Below are 19,395 nucleotides of genomic sequence, written 5' to 3' on the forward strand. Positions count from 1 at the left end.
CTTATTCTTAAATATCGGCACCAGTACACTTCTTCTCCACTCCTCAGGCATCCTCTCACTTTCCAAGATTCCGTTAAACAATCTGGTTAAAAACTCCACTGCCATCGCTCTTAAACATCTTCATGCTTCCACAGGTATGCTATCCATTCTTCATCCTCTTCATAGCTGTCCTTACTTCCTCCTTGCTAATCCGGTGCACTTCCTGATTCACTATCTCCACATCATCCAACCTCTTCTCTCTCGTTCTCTTCATTCATTAGCCTCCCAAAGTACTCTTTCCATCTGCTCAACACACTCTCCTCGTTTGTGAGTACGTTTCCATCTTTATCCTTTATTACCCTAACCTAATTCATTTTATTTAAGTGCATAGTGTAATTTGTTCCATATTTCCACAATGGATGCAGAGGTAGGATAAGGGACTTGCTCACGATCACATCATCAGCCCTGGTGCAGATTGTACCAGCCACATTGTAGGTGCAGTCCAGCACCTTTGCTGTTAGGTTTGGCTTTATATTAAACATTGAATGCCAAAACACAGGGTTCAGCTAGGCTTCTAGAATGGACACTGAACAAGATCAAAACAGTTTAGTGGCATTTCATAGCATGTACCATCACAAGGTATTTTACAAAGCTATTAGGGTAACAAGACACCGACTGGCGGGACATCAATACCCAGGACCAATCCAGATGAAAGAACAAAAATCTGTGGCCTGGTTTGAAGTACTTTGAAGATAACTAACAAGAAGCATAAAAACGGAAACAACTGACGACCTTTCATACCTGTCAGAAACACATATTTGAACTGTGGCAGTGTGTGGATCTTGGTCTCAGTAGCCATTTCAGAACCCACAAGTAAATCATTGTCAACCAGTGGGGATTGACATTGAGGATGAGTAACAATATCACAATACAAGAGGCAACTCTATGTAAAAGCAGATTACAAAACCAAATGAAAGTGGGAGCTCCAATACAGATGGAGCAGAGATCTGGACTCAGGCAACACATAGCAACAAACGTCCACTTTCTGTCTGCTTTTCTCCCCTTTATATTGCTTTCCCTCTCTGTCTCTCTCTCCCAGTTTTCTCTTTCTTTCTCCTGCCTCTCTAATGTCTTTCGTTCCCTCTGGTCACATTAGCTTGTCATCACTGAACAGGGAGGCTTAGGAATAGCAAATGCAATAGACAGAATTCTCATCATGCCCACGACTACAGAAAACTAGGTACAATACACCATATTTTATTCTGACTACAAAAGGGACTTTTTCACTTAAATCTTGAGTACAAATGTTACTGGTGCTCTCAAGGGGACCAAATGGCAGACTAACGTTTCCCAATGCTCTTCAAACAGACTTGTAATGATTTCACTCAGCCCTTGGCAAATATAAAAGGAAAGCCTTCAGCCTGCATACTCTGTAACAAAGACTGGGCACATCTGCTAGCAGTTAAACAGCACGCACAAACACTCGTACCTTCAGGCTATGATTAGCAAAGCCTAAACATTGAGGCCCCTTCCCAACATCTAAACAATGGCAAGTTTATACAGAAAGGTAGATAAATCTTTAAAAACAATGTAGCTCTAAATGCCCAAGATTTTATACTCCTGGAAAGAAAGTGGACAAGGATTTTTTTTTCTTGTTAAGGGTGTCTTTAAAAACGTTGAAGCATTACTTTCGGTATGTGTATAAAAGCCTGCTGCTGAATTAATAAGAAAGCATAAAATAATTACTTTTCATCACGTCCTTGAAGCAGTTGCCTAGTTTTCATAGTGTTAGAAAATTAAAATACTTAACTATTTAAACATTAAACCATTCCTAGCTCTAAATATTTTATCTAACTAAAATATTCAGGAACACAAAAAATTTCTGTCCTAGATAAGAATATAACTTCAATTATAACCAAATGAAAAAAAACAGAGCAATGACATACTAGCCTTCTTTTTATCAAAAAAATTGCTTAAATATTCATAACAATTTTATACAAATCCTCACTCTATTCCTAGTTTTCTGAAAACACGGCATTATTTTTTTCATGTATTTGACACTTTAATAAGAAAAGTTAGATTACAATGCATTGATAACTTAGTTTAACCTGCCTTTCACATTACTTAATAAAACTGATGGACTCTCGTAGGACTTGTAATTAGCTCAACATAACATGGCATAGCGTTTAACATAACATTCATTTGATTCAAGTTTGTGGCGGGTGCAGAGTTTTTACCAGTAGTGCTTGGAACAAAGGAGGCTGTATGATGAAATTCTTTCTTTTCAATAATAATTTAAACATTGAAATATTTCATCCATCAAACCCCTTACTAAACATTCGGAATCCAGTTCTAAATTTTTGAGGAGCTGCAGCCAATCCTGGTTAGTACAAGGCAATCTTGTATCACGCAGATTCACTCAGATGTCTTTCACTAGCAGCGTGATCAACATGCTGGTTTGTTTTTTTTTGCACATACATCATTTAAGAACACCTGGCAATAATTTTCACAGATGTCTGAGGTTCACAAAGAGTGAAGTAACTCTGCAGTGTCTGACATGATTGATGAATCTTCGTTCTTACTTGTACAGAATCATTTACTTTAAGTTTTGGATTTCATTTCAGTATTTTGGAGGATGTTTACTATTAATAATGGTATGTTGGTCACGTCAAAGCAGCACTATCTTAGTTATTTTTGTGCAGACACCATTTTGTGAAGTATATATCTTAATACATAATTCGCCTGCCTCCTCACTCACTCACTCACTCACGTCCGTCCGAAGCCGAATGCGCAGTCGCCTTCTGTGCAGCTGCCCGAAAAACCTTACGAGACCGACATCCAACCCCAACATCGCGGCAGGTGGCGGATTTACAGCCGCAAAAATTCAAAGAGAAAGGCGACTTCGATTAAAGCTCTAGAGGCCTGAAAGGCGATTTCGACTACAGCTCGAGGCCTAATTACGCATTCTGATTCAATTACGCATTCATTCAATACACCTATATCAAGCTTGTGGTGCTTATACTTATTACTATTCCATATTGTACTGGAACATTCATCATTCAGTATTATACTACAGGCCTGGAAAATTAATCAACTAACAGTACAAGCCTGTACAGTAATGAGTAAAGCGGACTACAATCATTACAAAACAACTTCTTCGTTACTTATCATTTGTTCTTCATACACTGCTGACACAAACTCGTGCCCGTTTCATCTTATGTTGTCGAAACGGGCTCTTTGTCTAGTATATAAATAAATAAAAATATTACCTGAAAAATTTCAGAACATGTTTGTCATAAAGAGAGAGAGAGGGGTTGGGAGCATGCACTGATACAGCGCATTGCTGCACCCACCACATGACAAACCACCTCAAAATCCCAAATTACGACTAGAGTACAGGATTTTGTGAGGATTTTTACAAAGGCTGGAGTGCCAGTCCTGCCACCAACCCCTGCAAGTTGAAGGACTTGCTTGCAAGGCTGGATGCAGATTAACGTTACACTCAAGACAGAGCAATTCCAGGTTAAGAGCCTTGCTCAAGGGCCCAATGGAGTGAAATCACTTCTGACAGTTATGGCATTCAAACTGGCAGCCTTCCGATTGCCAGCACCAATCTCTAGCCTCAGAGCCACCACTCCACCCTATAAATATAAATATATAGTACCTGAAAAAGTTCAGAACATGTTTGTCATAGCAATACATCATTAGGCCAACATTCACATCCACAATCTTGGCAATATGTGACATCATCATGTCAGACTTATATTTACGATGGTGGTGTACTTGTTTTTGTTAACCAAAATTACATACAACAATTTCTCAAGATTTAGTTAAAGGTAAGACCTCTGAATTTCTGGTTAGCATTTTGGTTTTGGTGCATGCATTAAAATATATATTTGGTTCTAGCCTTGGGAAGTCTCCTGCCTATGATTCTGCATCATCCCCTAAGTTTTAGTTCTGTCTTCTGCTTTTTTAAATTTTTTTTGGCCTTTAATGATAATAAAATGAACTGCGTGGGTGTTCATAACAACATGGACCGAACATGGACTGCTTCAGATTTACAAAGCGGTTAACTGTAGATGACAGATTATCTGACATTATTGCTTGCATCACATCAACTTGTCAGACAACTGATATTTTCCATCTCAGATTACCAAAGGCTTGTGCTTCTCGGCAAGGACACATTTAAGCCTTTGCCTCCTATAACTGTTGGTATAACTGTATGTTTTTCTTTTGATATGAATCTTTGATACCTGCAGTGCTGATTCTGATTCTCCTGTCCTGTCATCTCATACTGTTAATCTACTCCCCTTATGCTGTCAGTACGCCCTTATTTATGTAGACTTTTCTCATTTTTAATGTACTGAAAGATCTTGTACTAAATTTTACTTTAGTAGTTTGAATTGAATTCTTGAAAGGAGACTTCAGAAAACTTTCCTTCAGTTTATTAGGGCTGCTGCTTCTGTTAAGGCCCAGCTCAAGACCTGTTTAGTTTTTAAGGTTTTTCTGGGTTCTTGATTCCTTCTTTTATTATTCATTAATGTGTTTTGCTTGCATGTATCTGGATTATTTTACTTTTATTTACTTTAAATTGTATTTTTAGATTGCAATGTTTTATTATGACGTGTAGCACTTTGGTTTAACTCTGGTTATTTGAAACTGCTATAAAAATAAATTGACATTGACATTGTTTACCTTGTAAAGCTTCTTGTAATGGTGAGCTTTGTATAAAATAAACAAATTAAGTGATTATTCCCCATAAAAATGTGAGCTAATACGTGTTAAGATTGTATCTTTAGTTTATTTTTGTTTTTTAGTAAATTTTGTAATTTGTCTCCAGCTCCCCTGTTTATATTTTTTTCTGAATTACTTGTAATTTACCTTTATACTTTCCCTCAGTTTCTCAATTAGGGCCATCATGCAAGACCTGAACAGCCTTTTATGTTCCATCTGATGGTCTCAGTTCTTTGCTGAGGCATTAGATAGTTCTTGTTTTTTTGTTTGTTTGGCATCCCTTTGTACTTTCCCCATTTTTGAAAGTCTTTTGATCATATTTGTTTGGATCTTTTGTCATCCTTTGATATTGTCCCTTGTTTTCTGGTTTTGATTATTGGTTAGTGGTTTTGGTTTTGTCTTTATTTGGATTACATTTTCTCTTTTTTATTCTTTGGTATTTTGGTTTACTTTTGAATATTTTTGTATTTAGCTGTGCTTCCTTTAATGTAGTTAAAACTTTAATTTAGTTTTATTTGAAATGTTGAGATTTTATATTTGTTGGTATTCTTTTACTGAATACTTTACTGAAGTTGCTGATTGTTTGATAACATTTATTTCCACAGACCCATTAAAAAACAAGTCAATTTTAAAAATTAAATAAAGGTCTAACATTTTCAAATGTAAAAATTACTTTTTCTAATATAATTATGAAGACTGGCAGAGCTGAAAACAGTCACTTCACTGCATGTCGCACTAAAAGACTACACTAATATGGCTCTTGGGTGTGCTAATTTCAGAATAAGGAGTTTCCCAAACAACAGAGAAAGCAAAAAAAAAAAAAGTACTGCCAGAAGGATGATAAAGACAACTCCCGACTAGACAAAAAATATAATCAATTTTTCACGGATTGAACCCACTGCTCTCTCTTTAGAGCTGTTTACCCAACCTGCAGGCCACAGTCTACTGGCGGGACACAGAGCCATTGAAGGTGGGCCATGGCCAACCCCGGATAAAATTCTTCCTCGTCCACCACTCCAACAATCACCCTCGATTCACGTCCTTGAAATGTTTGGGACAAGTTCTACATCTTTTCTGAGGTTTTAATACCCAACAAACTCATTTTTCACTTTTATTTTGTGATCTACGCCTTCAAAAGAAAGTTACTTATTTTTACCATTATGCCATTTTCTTTTTCTTGTGGACATTTACACCACCATATAAATATCAGGACATTGTTTACATTGTATCTGAGATTGGATAAACCTTGTTAAAATGCTTGTGATCATTTCTTTGGATTTTTTTTGGCATATTTTGATATATAATTCTGAACTCTTGGCTACGATTCTTGCTTCACTCTTGTTCTGACGAAAGATCAATTTGATATCTGTGTTTCAATCCTTGTGTGTCTCTGGTTATGGCTTTTTCCTGGTTCTTTACAAAGAAAAAATCCCCTGTCTTTTAGACAGAACACCCTGGATGAGGTGATGGTCCATTTTAGTGTGTATGGTATGTCTTTGGGTAAAAACACAGTTTACCTCAAGGAAAAGTCATGCTAACCTGGGGAGAGCACAAAACACTACATAGATGGTGCCAAGTCTAGCAGTTGATTCTAGGAATCTGGAGGTGTTAGCCTTTTTTTCATTTCTAGATAAGGTTTATCCTATAATGTATTAATTATGTCAAACTAGTTGTCTAAGCTAACGTGAGCACTAACAAAAGTAAGAAGCTTTAAATTTAGTCCTTGCTGTTTTGAGGAATATTTAAATAAATACATAACTAACAAAAATACTTACCAACAAAAGGTACTTAAACCTGTCCATGCAATGAGTCATCTACAGGTTGTACAGAAAAGAGAAATTACAGACGTATGCAATGCATCTGTGGCATTGCGCAGTGACTGCTTCTAAACATGTATACCATGCAAATATGTCATAAAAATGTCAGAATTTAAATTAATATCTTAACTGTTACTTATGTACAGGTATCTATTATAGTGCATCACATTCATATGAAAGATTAAATGAATGAATGTCGTGTTAGTCTCCAGCCTATTTCATCCGCCGCTGGGTCACAGGTGGCTGGAGGCTATTCAAGCAGCAGTAGGGACAACACATAAACAAACCCTGGATGACGTGCCAGGTCATTGGAGGCCTCGCCCAACCCACACACGCACCCACACTCGCACAGGGAGCCAATTTGGAGCTGCCAATTAACCTAACTTGCATATTTTTGGGCATGTGGGAGGAAAGCCTCAGAAATCCCAGGGAAATAAGCGATGTAGATATGGGGCAATTATGCAAACTTCACACAAACAATGACCAGGGGCACGTTTCAAAATGAGGATGCTGAATATATGAGGAGGCAGCAATAACCACTAAGCCACCAAGTTAATTTTTAAAAGTAAGTAAAAATACAATTAATGAAATATAGCACATCACAATGGGGATACATAGAAGGGATATAGTGACTGTGAAATGACCTGATATGAATGCATAAGTGCATACTGCGATGGACTGGCATCCTACCTACATAGGCTCGGGCTCCCTGCAGGCATGCATTGCAATAAGCAGGTTTTGGAAAATGGATAGTAAATCAAGATGCAACTGTGATATCTGGTATAGTTACTGACAAGAAATATACCAGACATTGCAGCAGTTTAACAAAAAAGACAACAGCTGTCCACACTAGCCACATCAGAATATCAGCTCTCTAATGTTAAATAATGTTGAACAAGGTGAATTTCAGTCATGTTTAAAAAGTGGACATGGAGTAAGGTGTTCTCATTTTGATTGACACGCTGTTCCCTTTAATATTGTAAGGTTAGGACTGACCGGTTGCCATTCAGCTTTGGCTGACAGTGGAAGACAAGACAAACTCCATAATTTGATGTATTAAATGTGTCCCAAGAGATACTGTTACCACTATCCAAAAAAACTGTGACTTCATCAGCTGTTTCTACAGAACACCTACTACTTCCATAGGGTAAAAATATATTTATGTGTAAGAATCTAGGTTCACACCTAGTGATAGGTCCAATGTGGTATCTGAGGTGTTAGGTACCAATAAAAAGTACTCTTAAAAAATGCATAATAAAGTCATTTGAGGAAGTCTTTCCCAGCTGTGAGAATCTGTACTGTGAGGTAAAACAATTACTTTCACAAAACAAGGCTATGCTTTTGTTCCTGGGAAAATTTTAAAATAAATCACTCAAAAGCACTGAAATATGCAAATGCAGACATGCTGCAAATGTGTGCTTGGAGATATTATTTCTTAAAGTATTTGCCATAACAATCTTAAACAACACATACAGTAAACTCCTGCAGAGGCAACATCCTATACATACTCTCAATAAGCCTTTTTTCATAGAAAGTGAGAAGGGGGGAAAGGGGCTTCTATAAGTTATTCATTTTTCCAACCCAACTTAATCCAACATGGAGTCATGGAGGAGCTGGAGAGCTGGAGGGTGCAGGGCACACTCAGGCACTCACCCCTAAAATTTGACAATCAACATCACATCTGGTATGCAAACTTTGCAGGTCAAATTCTTTTCCAGCCATTTATACCATAGCCCAATGCATTAAAACACATTAAAACAAAATACCTGTTTGAGGTTTTCATGCTATTTTATATTAATAGCTAGATAGGTAGATAGGATGGAGTGGTAGCTCTGAGGCGAAGGATCTGTGCCAGCAACTGGAAGGTTGCTGGTTTGAATCCTGTAAATGCCAGAAATAGCTCTACTCTTTTGGGCAATTGCTTCATCCTGGGTATGATGTTAATCTGCATCCAGCCCTGCAAGAAGGTTGTCCAACTTGCAGGGAAAACTTGGGGGTTGGTGGCAGGACTGGCACTCCAGCCACCATAAAAACCTCACACTGTTCCAGTGTGGTACTGAGGTGTCACCCGCTACACTTGGGTCCTAATCCAGGTGGTGTGGGGTGGGTGCAGCAATGTGGTATCAGCGCATGCTCCCAACTTCTCTCTCAGGTAGACGAAAATGGCATTCTTTTGTAATTTTAGAATTAAGTCCTATAAGGTAATTTTATATTACCTTATATTATTATATTAAGGATGACAAAAAAAATGGACTAGTATTCTAACTTAATCCCAATGCTTCCCAGGATATGCTACAGCCCTGACCTGGAATAAGAATTTGTGAGAATCTTATGTTACCGCATATTAACAGTGAACAAGTGTGAACATGTTTTATGCTGCGTTCACATGCTCTCAGACTCTTTGGGGCTCCAAATTGTGATGTTTTACCATCCCAATTCACTCTGTTCACATGAGAGTCTAGTCTGACATCTTGGAAAAACACATTGATCTGTTGATCAGATACAATTTCCATCATCCATTATCCAACCTGCTATATCCTAACTACAGGGTCACGGAGTTCTGCTGGAGCCAATCCCAGCCAATACAGGGCGCAAGGCAGGAACAAACCCCGGGCAGGGCGCCAACCCACCACAGCAGTTACAATTTCTGTAAAAAAAAAAGCAAATTAAACTTAAATGGCCTTTTCTGTGAAAATAAGGAGCAAAATAAATGTGTTCAATGTGTATCACTTCACTCCAAATGGAATTTGATGAAAAAATAGCATTTTGGACTAACCATGCTATATGTCTGTGGTGGGTTGGCACCCTGCCCAGGATTGGTTCCCTGCCTTGTGCCCTGTGTTGGCTGGGATTGGCTCCAGCAGACCCCCGTGACCCTGTGTTCGGATTCAGCGGGTTGGAAAATGGATGGATGGATGGATGCTATATGTTTTATTTTAAACACTCGACTAAGGTGAAAGGTCAGGCTATATTATAGCTCGGACAATTTCGATAGCTTTGTTTTGTCCAAATTGTCCGACTTGTGTTTCCAAGTTGGCAGAGCATTTACATGGAATTTCTAACGATCTGCAATTTGGATTTCCTGTCTGTGTGAGAGCATGTGAATGCAGCACTAGCTTTTGAATGGTTTACATTTTTCCTAATATATATAATGGGAACTTTTGGTTCCCAAACGTCCACCTCAAATAAAAAAAAAAAAAATTACAGAGCAAACAGGTTTGTAATTTGGGTTATTGGAGTGCATATAAAACAGAGTTAGACAGTCATAGTCCTAAACACTCCAAGGCAAAGAATGACAAATATCAGCAGATATACCTTCAACAAGATTTAGGAGAGAAAGTGAGAACTCAAGCTGCCTTTCAGAAACCCTTGTGTCTCTCAGTATCTGAAGATAACATCTGTGGTAAGAAGGCATTTGTAAAAAATACATAATAGTTTGGTGTTAAAAATAACTAAAGAGACGATCAAATACAAATGAGTTATAGGAAGAGAGATGATGCTTGGGATCCTGTACAGTTATGAATTTTTATGTGGATCAACTAACTGACACTAATGTTAACGTGGGATTTGTCAAGATTGATCCATCAAGAGCCTTATAGTCAAAGTAACACTGGTTTGTGGTTTGTAAACCCACCACTTTTAAGGTTAAAGAAGATAAGCAATCATTTACTGATCAAAACGTGATACATGGCCAATACCAAGCTAAAGTATTTCACTTGAACAGGTCACACTAGCAACCTATGACCTCTTGCAAAAAAAATTGAATATAAAGTGGGCCAGAGTCAGAAGATTCTTCAGAAGCAACAATTTTGTGCTATCAAAACCAGCTTTATCCATACTGACTGCAATAGCTTTTATTTTTCAGACATTATAATGCAATGTTTTCATAGGCATCAACTATGGTTAATCTTTCTTACACAAGCACACTTGCATATCGGAAGAAGATACTAGCAGATGTTTATTTCCTTCTTTCATATGGAGCATTTAGCAAAATAAATTAACAAGTCAATACAAACCATCTGCAGGCAACCACTAATGCTGATCCACCCACAAACCCCCATCGCATTTTGAATCATTTTCCATTTCATTTTGTTGTCTTAGATAGATAGATAGATAGATAGATAGATAGATAGATAGATAGATAGATAGATAGATAGATAGATAGATAGATAGATAGATAGATAGATAGATAGATAGATAGATAGATAATTTTGGAACACATGAAGGATGGATCTGAATTTAATTAGTAGGTATGAAAGGATTTCAAAGTGTTTTAAAAAAGGCTTCTCTAGGCATCAAAAATGTCATTGTTTCAAACCAGATGTCCGACAGCTGTAGTCAGATGTACCCCTCTATTGTCAGACAGCTCGGCAATTATGCAGACCGCATGACAAGCTACTTCAGGTCCTGTGGCTCATTGAGCAGATGCGCTTGTCGTTGGTCCCTTGTCACCCCCATCCCCAAATCTCATGTCACACCAAAATCCCCAATCTCCACCCACTGGACTCTCATTTGGGTGGCTTGAACGCCAGGCTCGGTGTTTATCTTGACACGTTGCACAAAGCTGATACCCGTCAACAGACAGCAGCTGAGCTCACAAAGAGGCAGCAGGCGCTCAGCTCACCTTGTGCAATGCAACTAAACCCTAAATATAAAAAGCTGACATTTGAGCTCTGATCTTACACACTGCGGGAACACCCAGATTGAGGCAGAGTCACAGAGGGGGAACAGCATGCAAACACTCATGTCAAGAAAAGAAAAGAAAATTGCAGTAAGCAAAGAGGAAGGAATGCAGAACATGGCCTGCAGCTTGGTATCACTCCTCTCCCCCATCACTAAAAGCTAGTATATTTTTTTCTTTACTTATCCAGAGCAACCAAAAATGGGCAACATTTTCTTTGCATTGCAGTGAATAACTTGAACACATTCTTTGAGAAAGAGTTTTCACCATATGTCCTGAACAAATATTTAGGAACATGTGGCCTCTGACACTCAGGGTGGTCTGGCTGCCAGCTGAAGAAAGGAATGTAACGAAAGGACAATGCGGCCAACTCAGTCCAGGTCACTAAGTGTCAACACGGTGGTGAGTTAGTGAGTGTGTCTCCCTCTCTCTTAACGTACGTTTCATCTTTGTCATTAGTTATTCCTTCTCTCTGTCTGCCTCTCTTTTTCTTTCTTTCTTTCTCCTTTAGGTAAATTTTTATTCTGCAGTTTTAACTCTCCCACTGAAAAATGTCTAATAGGCTCAATATTTCATATATAAATAATTTTCTTCTGTTTTTAAAGAGCAATTAATTTTAACTCTGCAAACAATAGTGTATCAACTCTTGAATAATATATGCACTGATTTTACATTTGAACTGACATCAAAGACTTATTCTCCTTTTAAATTTTATCTGTTCAAGATATGCCTAACTTAAATTACTGTGTCAATATCTGCAGTTTCCATCCTAATATGTTCATGCACTTTTAATTTATTAACATCAAAGAGTAAGAGACTTTCATAAAACAGATTTAAAACATCATTAAAGTTGTTAAAGTCTACAGTTTATTTTTTTAGCTCAAATATAAGAACTAACTCTACACTGGGGACCATTCCATGCCCATCACACACACAAACACACACAATCTCATACTGGTCCAGTTTAGAGTCGGCAACAACATCACCTGCACTTTTTGACATGTGCAGAGTTCACAAAAATTCTGACCTGATCCCAGGTCTCAGGAGATGTAAGGTGGGCATGCAAATATCATCTAGTCGTCTGATTACTGGGCCTTCTTTATCCAGTGTTATGGATACAAGGACAAGAGCTTGTTGTTGTAGCACCGAGTGCAAGGGAGGAGACAGCCCTGGTTTGAGACACCAATCCATTACAGGTCACACTGATTTTTATATCCACCCCAAGACATTTGAATTTAATAATAATAACAATAATAATAATAATTATTATTATTAAAAGAGTGCTATTCATGTTCTCAGTCCACCTAATCACCAATCAATGAAACATAAACATTTTGGGATAGGAGTAAAAAAACTGATTTAACCAAACTAAAATACACACAAACAGAAGAAGAACATGCAAAGTGCACACAAACATTAACCAGGCCGGAAACTGAATTTAAACACCCTGCAAACTGTGCCCTAGATTAGCTTAGATTATAAAGTAACCTTCTAAAACCTATTTAATCCAATTAAGTTTTGCAGCAGGATAGGACCGAACTCAGCAGCACAGGAGACAAGGCCCAAGTATGTTACAGGACCCACTTATGTGCACCCAAACTAAAACTTGCACTGGGCCAATGCAAACACAGAAAGAAGACCTAAAACTCCATACAGACAATGATCAAACATGGGATTTAAATGAAGAATGCTTGAGGCAAAACTCAGAATCAATGTGCAACAGTGCCTCACTTATATTATAGTACCAAATACTAAATACCATCCAGCCATCCATTATCCAACCCGCTATATCCTAACTACAGAGTCACGGGGGTCTACTGGAGCCAATCCCAGCCAACACAGGGTGCAAGGCAGGAAACAAACCATGGGCAGGGCGCCAGCCCACCGCAGGGCACGCACACACACACACACACACCCAGACCCACACACCAAGCACAATTTAGAATCGCCAATGCACCTAACCTGCATGTCTTTTGACTTTCGGGGAGAAGCCCATACAGACACAGGGAGAACATACAAACTCCATGCAGGGAGGACCCAGGAAGCAAACCTGTGTCTCCTAACTGTGAGGCAGCAGCGCTACCTACTAAATCCATCCATTCATCCTAACTGAATCCTAACTACAGGGTCACGGGGGTCTGCTGGAGCCAATCCCAGCCAACACAGGGTGCATACCTATTAAATACCAAATTATATTATATTATATTATATTATATTATATTATATTATATTATATTATATTATATTATATTATATTATATTATATTACTCCCATTAACACTTGCTAGGTGTCAGGTATAGCTCCAAGGTCCTTCTTGACACTACAAGTCGCATGTTTCTTGTATCTTCTAGGCGCGTGTTTATTCCTAATATTGAACTCTTCAATGGTTAAATCTGATAAGATTTTGCCAGCCTTGTAAAGCAATCAATAATGGCTCATGCTGTTAATGGTTCTATATATAATAAAGATTGACTGATTATATGCACAGAAATGTACCCTGTTATGCATTAGTATTTAAAAGCAGTCTACCTACTAAGTGTGTGGTGCAGTAGTTAAGGATTTGGACATCAAACCCTGTGGTTGTGGATTCAAATCCAGCTAACTGACACTCTGCCATTCTAAGCAAGTCACCTGACCTGCCTGTGCTCCAATTGGAAACCCAAAAGAAATGTAACCTATTGTATCATAAATGCTGTAAGTCATCTTGGATAAAGGAGTCAGCGCAAAAGTAAATGTAATTCAGTTATATCTACTGTAGATAAAGTAAATCTATCACTGTTATTCACATAGACATCGTGTTTATAATACATGGAATATACAGTACACTCTAAACTAAAGACTGGAGGTGGGAGGCAATAGCAGAAATAGCAGCTGTACTAAGCCATCAGAATGGACTATGTAGAGCACTCACTGCATTTTGATTTTCCCAAAGAGAATCGTGAATTTCGGTATAATCTGTATATACCATACACAGTATGTTTATATGTACAATTTATTTCTGTATACACAGATACATCAATTATATATGCATATGAAGTACAGTACATATGACATAGATGCAGAAAACCATAAATGTACCGCACTACATCACGTCAGTCTACTGTATTTACATGTTGTTATTTTTCACTGTGTATTTAAATCGACCTGACACAAAACAGTTACACCAATCAAGTAATGATGTGCAAGTGCTCTGAATATAATTAATCAAAAATGACTAATATAATTTTTATATTTTGTAAGGTTTTTTAGATAAACACCCTGTTTAAAGCTGCACTGCATTGATATTTTTCTTTTACGTAGCAGTAAGCAATGTGCTATCCTTCCAGAACAGGATAGTATACATATAATTTATAATTATATACTTTATAATTCACATCCTTAGAGGAGCAATGTGCTTTCCAAATCATTAATTATGGGTAAAGAAAAATGTAAAAAACAATCACAATAATTTGCAGATACCATCATCTCATAGTAAACCTATAACAAAGCAACATGACTCCCTGATGAGGCACTGTTGTCTCCATTTATTGAAAGAGTCACTTTAAAATACACCTTGTGGTACATACAGTATGTACCTTGTATACTGTGTGCACATACTTACACTGTATATCCATCCATTATCCAACCCGCTATATCCTAACTACAGGGTCACGGGGGTCTGCTGGAGCCAATACCAGCCAACACAGGGCACAAGGCAGGAAATAAACCCCAGGCAGGGCGCCAGCCCATTGCAGCTTACACTGTATACTTTATAGTAAATACAAATCACTATCAACTGCAGTGAGAGTGGTGTAGTGGTTAAGGCTTCGGACCTCAAACCCTGAGGTTGTGGGTTCAAATCCCGCTACTAACACTGTGTCACAATGAGCAAGTCACCTGACCTCCCTATGCTCCAACTGGAAAACCAAAAGAAACATAACCAATTGTATCATAAATATTGTAAGTCACCTTGGATAAAGGCGTCAGCCAAATAAGTAAATGATTTCAACTTGACCCTAAACTGCAAAAATCAAATATGCTGATGGAATATGGTGAACAAAAGATAAGATTTAAGAGGTATTTTCACATACAGACTTGAAAAAAAGCAATTGCCTACTAAACGCAGTGGCTATTTTCAAAAGTAAATAAGCATGCAGATAGTGTACTTAATGCATTTAACATTAATACTTAAAGTCATAGGATGTCATTGGAGATGCATTAATGAGAGTAAGCCATTCAGCCAGAAAGAATGAAGTATTTAAATTTGCATTATTTACATGTTTTTCTTCATTTAAGACAGCAAAACACTTAACAGAAATCCATAATAATAATAATAATAATAATAATAATAATAATAATAATAATAATAAGAAGAAGAAGAAGAAGAAGAAGAAGAAGAAAAAGCAACTTCCCATGGATGATCATACAGTAAAAATAATAAGTGACCTATTTAATACATTTTAATAAAAAAAAACACATAACCAACTTTATAAAACTAGAATACTGATATTACAGATGCATAGTGTTTCCTATTCTTGGTAATCAGCTGAGCACCCAAGAGTGACTTTTAAAAAATATTAAAAAGTTGATGTAAATGCCTGTGCTATCTATACTTTAGTCTTTTCAACCACTTCCAAACCATTTAATTTTTCTTTATTGTTCATCAGAAGTGAGTACATAATTTAATTAGTTCTGATGTTTCTTAGTGGCATTCCAATGCCAATTCCAATTTTTGCAGGCATTACTAAAAGAAAGAAAGAAAGAAAGAAAGAAAGAAAGAAAGAAAGAAAGAAAGAAAGAGAATTTCTAATATTGTTATGCCTCCACGGCCGATTAGAAAGCCCACTTTAACCATTTGGTTATAATCTGTTTATCTAGTCAATAAAACACAATAAAACATGATCTTATTTCGGTTACTCAAAGAGCGTGTGTGCGAGCGGACCGTTATGACATACGATGACATCATTGGCCACTTATGGAGGACCTTTTTTTTTAACTCTTTCCATTCTGGACTTTTTTTCTTCATTAGCACTGAAGGAATTCCCAGAGTGGATGAGGCAGAATATAAGGAATGCGAATTGTATATTCCCAGCGGATATCTGAAGTGCCCAGCTTCGTTAAGGCGGGCAGTATATAACTTTTGCACATCACATCATTACTATTTACGGTTAACTCTCTTCGATTTCAAGCTGCTTTTGAGTAACGAAAACTTATTTTTTTCTGCCCCAAATTGCAGTTCTTCTCAACTTCAGCGGACATTTTACAGGATATAACTCGCATGCTTCATAGACACATATAGCGGTTTCAAACGATGTTTTTGCTAGTCCCTGGATTTATTTCTAGGCGTGCCACTTTTCTCATTAGAACGACAGTTTCAGAAGTCTCCCCTCATGGACCCTCTAGGATAAGCTGCATTTTCTTACACTGCGGGGTTGCCCGTGGGTTTTCTTTGGATCTTTGCCATAACGGATGCCTAAAACTGTGGCTGTAGAAGACTTACTTCCGGAGACCCTGACAAGCGGTATCACCTAACGGGAGAGGGAAATCTTCAGGGCACAAATCTCCGAGCGCAGATCTGAGATTCCCACCGGAACAGACTGTACCCGCACCCTCCCCGCCAAGAAAGTTAAAGAATTGGAAATCAAAAGAAAAAGCTGCAGTCGCGATCACCAAAAGAAAGATGAGGAGAGGAGGACACATCCATGAAACATACCTCAGCGAGAACGCAGGCGCCGGCCAAGAGCAAGAGCGCCGAGATACTTTTCAACATCTGAGGAAGACAGAAAAATAGAAATCGCATGAGTTTACTGAAGGGCGAAAACCTTCGGTTCACAAGGATGAAGAACAGCGCGCTACATCGTACCATTTCTTCGGCTTCACTTGAGACCAGAGATGGAGACTCCGCGACTACAGACTTGAGGAAACTGGAGCGCCGCTCAGGAATTTAAGAGCACGCTCCCCCCAGCGTGACGTGGCCGCCTGGCGCAGACGAAACCCACCAGAGCGCTGGGGGGAGGTGGTGGGAGGTAATGGGAAGGGCGCACAAATAGCGGCTGTTCTAAGCCATCGGAATGGACTGTGCACAGCGCTGGCCGCACTTTGATTTGCCGAAAGTAAACCTGGCACTCTTGCTTCTCTCCTTCACCTCACATACTCCTCTTTGTAAGCGCAAACGGACTGTTAATCTGTCACTTAAGAATGAACGAGAAAGCAAACACCAATCATTACATAAATGCAGACCAGTGAATTTTGTGAATCCACTGCATTCAGTGCAAGGGCACGGAGACCCGTGATCTGTCGGTGAAAGAGCAAGCGATGTGCGGAGTCGATCCACTCCAGCGCAAGGCGCACTGACGCTCAAATCCTGCTCGGTTTGGAGTCTCTGAACAACTAGGCATGTTTTTCCACTTTGGGAAGAAATATTGGGAAATTAACCTGCCTTCTTGAACTTGGAGAATCATTGAATCAGATCCTGTAAGCTGCAAAGAATTCTTCGAGAGCTGCAAAGGGGATATGGTTTAAAACTAGCAAGGACAGCCACAGTTGCAGCCTTTAAGAGGGTCCCATTCACTGTGAAACTGTCTAACTTCCTCCAAAATACGGTACAGATGTTGACGCTGATGTAGAAAAAAAGAGCCATACAAAATTTTGGAAGACATTTATGAATGGCACACTTTGAATTTTCTGGATACATTCCTTCCTGTCAGATGTCTTTTCAAGTCTGTATTGTGTTCCTGGAATGTTCAGCAGAGTGCTGGTGGCCAGGCGGTGTCCCATACACGTTCAGTTAAACAGTTAGATCAGATCGAGGAACGTAAGAGCTTCACTCAGAAAAATTAACTTAAGGGAATGTTTATACATCTGATTAAAGTTAAATTAACTTAAACTAATCATGTTTGCTGGTAACTCTTTCTAGTTATATTAACACAAATCTATTTGATGCCACATTAGCTCACGCTGACACAAAGCCATCAGATTATTTGCTCTTAATCAGAGGCATGATCCTTCTTGGGGACTGTTGTCATTTTTTACCTATTTTAAATTAATGTTACTCACAATTGAGACCTTTTTATGCCACAAAAATGATACTCCCATATACACATTTGGCGGCATGGTGGCACAGTGGTAAGACCAGGGTTCACATCCTGGGTGCTCCATGCATGTAGCTTGTATGTTCTCCCCATGTCTTTGTGAGTTTCCTCCCAAAGGCATACAAGTTAGTTGGATTGGCAATACTAAATGGACCCTAGTGTGTATCTGAGGGGTGTGTGTGTATTTGGATTGGCACCAATCTTGCTTTGTTCTTGCTTTGTAATAGCTGGGATAGGCCCCAGCCCCCCAAAAACCACCACATGTCACTGTTTAGGACAAAGCGGGTTAGTAAATGGCTGACTGACATTAACATAATACACGGTTGCATTAATTGACTTATTTTACAATACGCTTGTTTTATGTACAAGGCTATCCTATATTTGCATATATTTTGCACAAATTACTGCTTATTTCATTGTATTGTGTTCCATGGGATCCCTAACACCTTTATACAGTTGGAAAGAAGACTTTCAGCAAATTTATTTCATTGTACGTGCTGTGGATTGGGTATGGTTGTAGAAGCTGATTTGTGATCTTTTTTGATAAACTGTAAACTTGTTGCCTATCCTATATCACAAAACCTTATTTTTCTTTTTGTTATTACTCTGTAAGTACGATCGGTGAAAACAAAACATGCTTACCTAAAAAAATATGTAAACCATTACACAGTCTTATATAAAAAGTGGTGCATATTCACTGGTGTCAATATGGTATAAATGTTTGGTTAGAATAAAATCTACATATTTTAATGATTATATACCTAACATGCCTGGGTAGCTTTAAGTAACCTCAATGTAATTAATAATAATAATAAAGTAATTAAACTCAATGCTTTAGTTCACTTTAATATACTTATATTGAGTAAATACATGTTTGTTTTTTAATTGGGGTGCACTTAATTCAATAAAGTGGAAATACTTGACAGTAAAATTAACTAAATCCAAAGATTTATTTTTGTAAAAATGCATTTATGATATTTGGAAAAACTTTTATATCCACGGCAGAAATTCATGGCTGTACCTTTTCATTCCTTATTTTGATGATACCCATGAAAGATATTAGAACAGTGTAGATGACTCTATGGACATATTTACTACTGAGTGGCTGTGGCA

General features: G+C 38.1%; 1 protein-coding gene across 1 annotated transcript in view; it reads right to left on the bottom strand.

Annotated features, from left to right (window-relative positions):
- Positions 1–17,206, bottom strand: part of fstl1b (follistatin-like 1b) — a 118,411-nt gene extending 101,205 nt beyond the window's left edge. The window contains exons 1-2 of the mRNA XM_028800779.2: positions 17,055–17,206; positions 16,905–16,961 (exon numbers count right to left, since the gene is read on the bottom strand). Of these exons, the coding sequence (XP_028656612.2) occupies positions 16,905–16,961; positions 17,055–17,057 (60 nt within the window). The 5' untranslated portion in view covers positions 17,058–17,206. The remainder of the gene's footprint in view (positions 1–16,904; positions 16,962–17,054) is intronic.
- Between the last annotated feature and the right edge of the window lie 2,189 nt (positions 17,207–19,395).

The sequence above is a fragment of the Erpetoichthys calabaricus genome, chromosome 4, assembly GCF_900747795.2.
Source record: "Erpetoichthys calabaricus chromosome 4, fErpCal1.3, whole genome shotgun sequence".
Taxonomy (NCBI): Eukaryota; Metazoa; Chordata; class Cladistia; order Polypteriformes; family Polypteridae; genus Erpetoichthys; species Erpetoichthys calabaricus.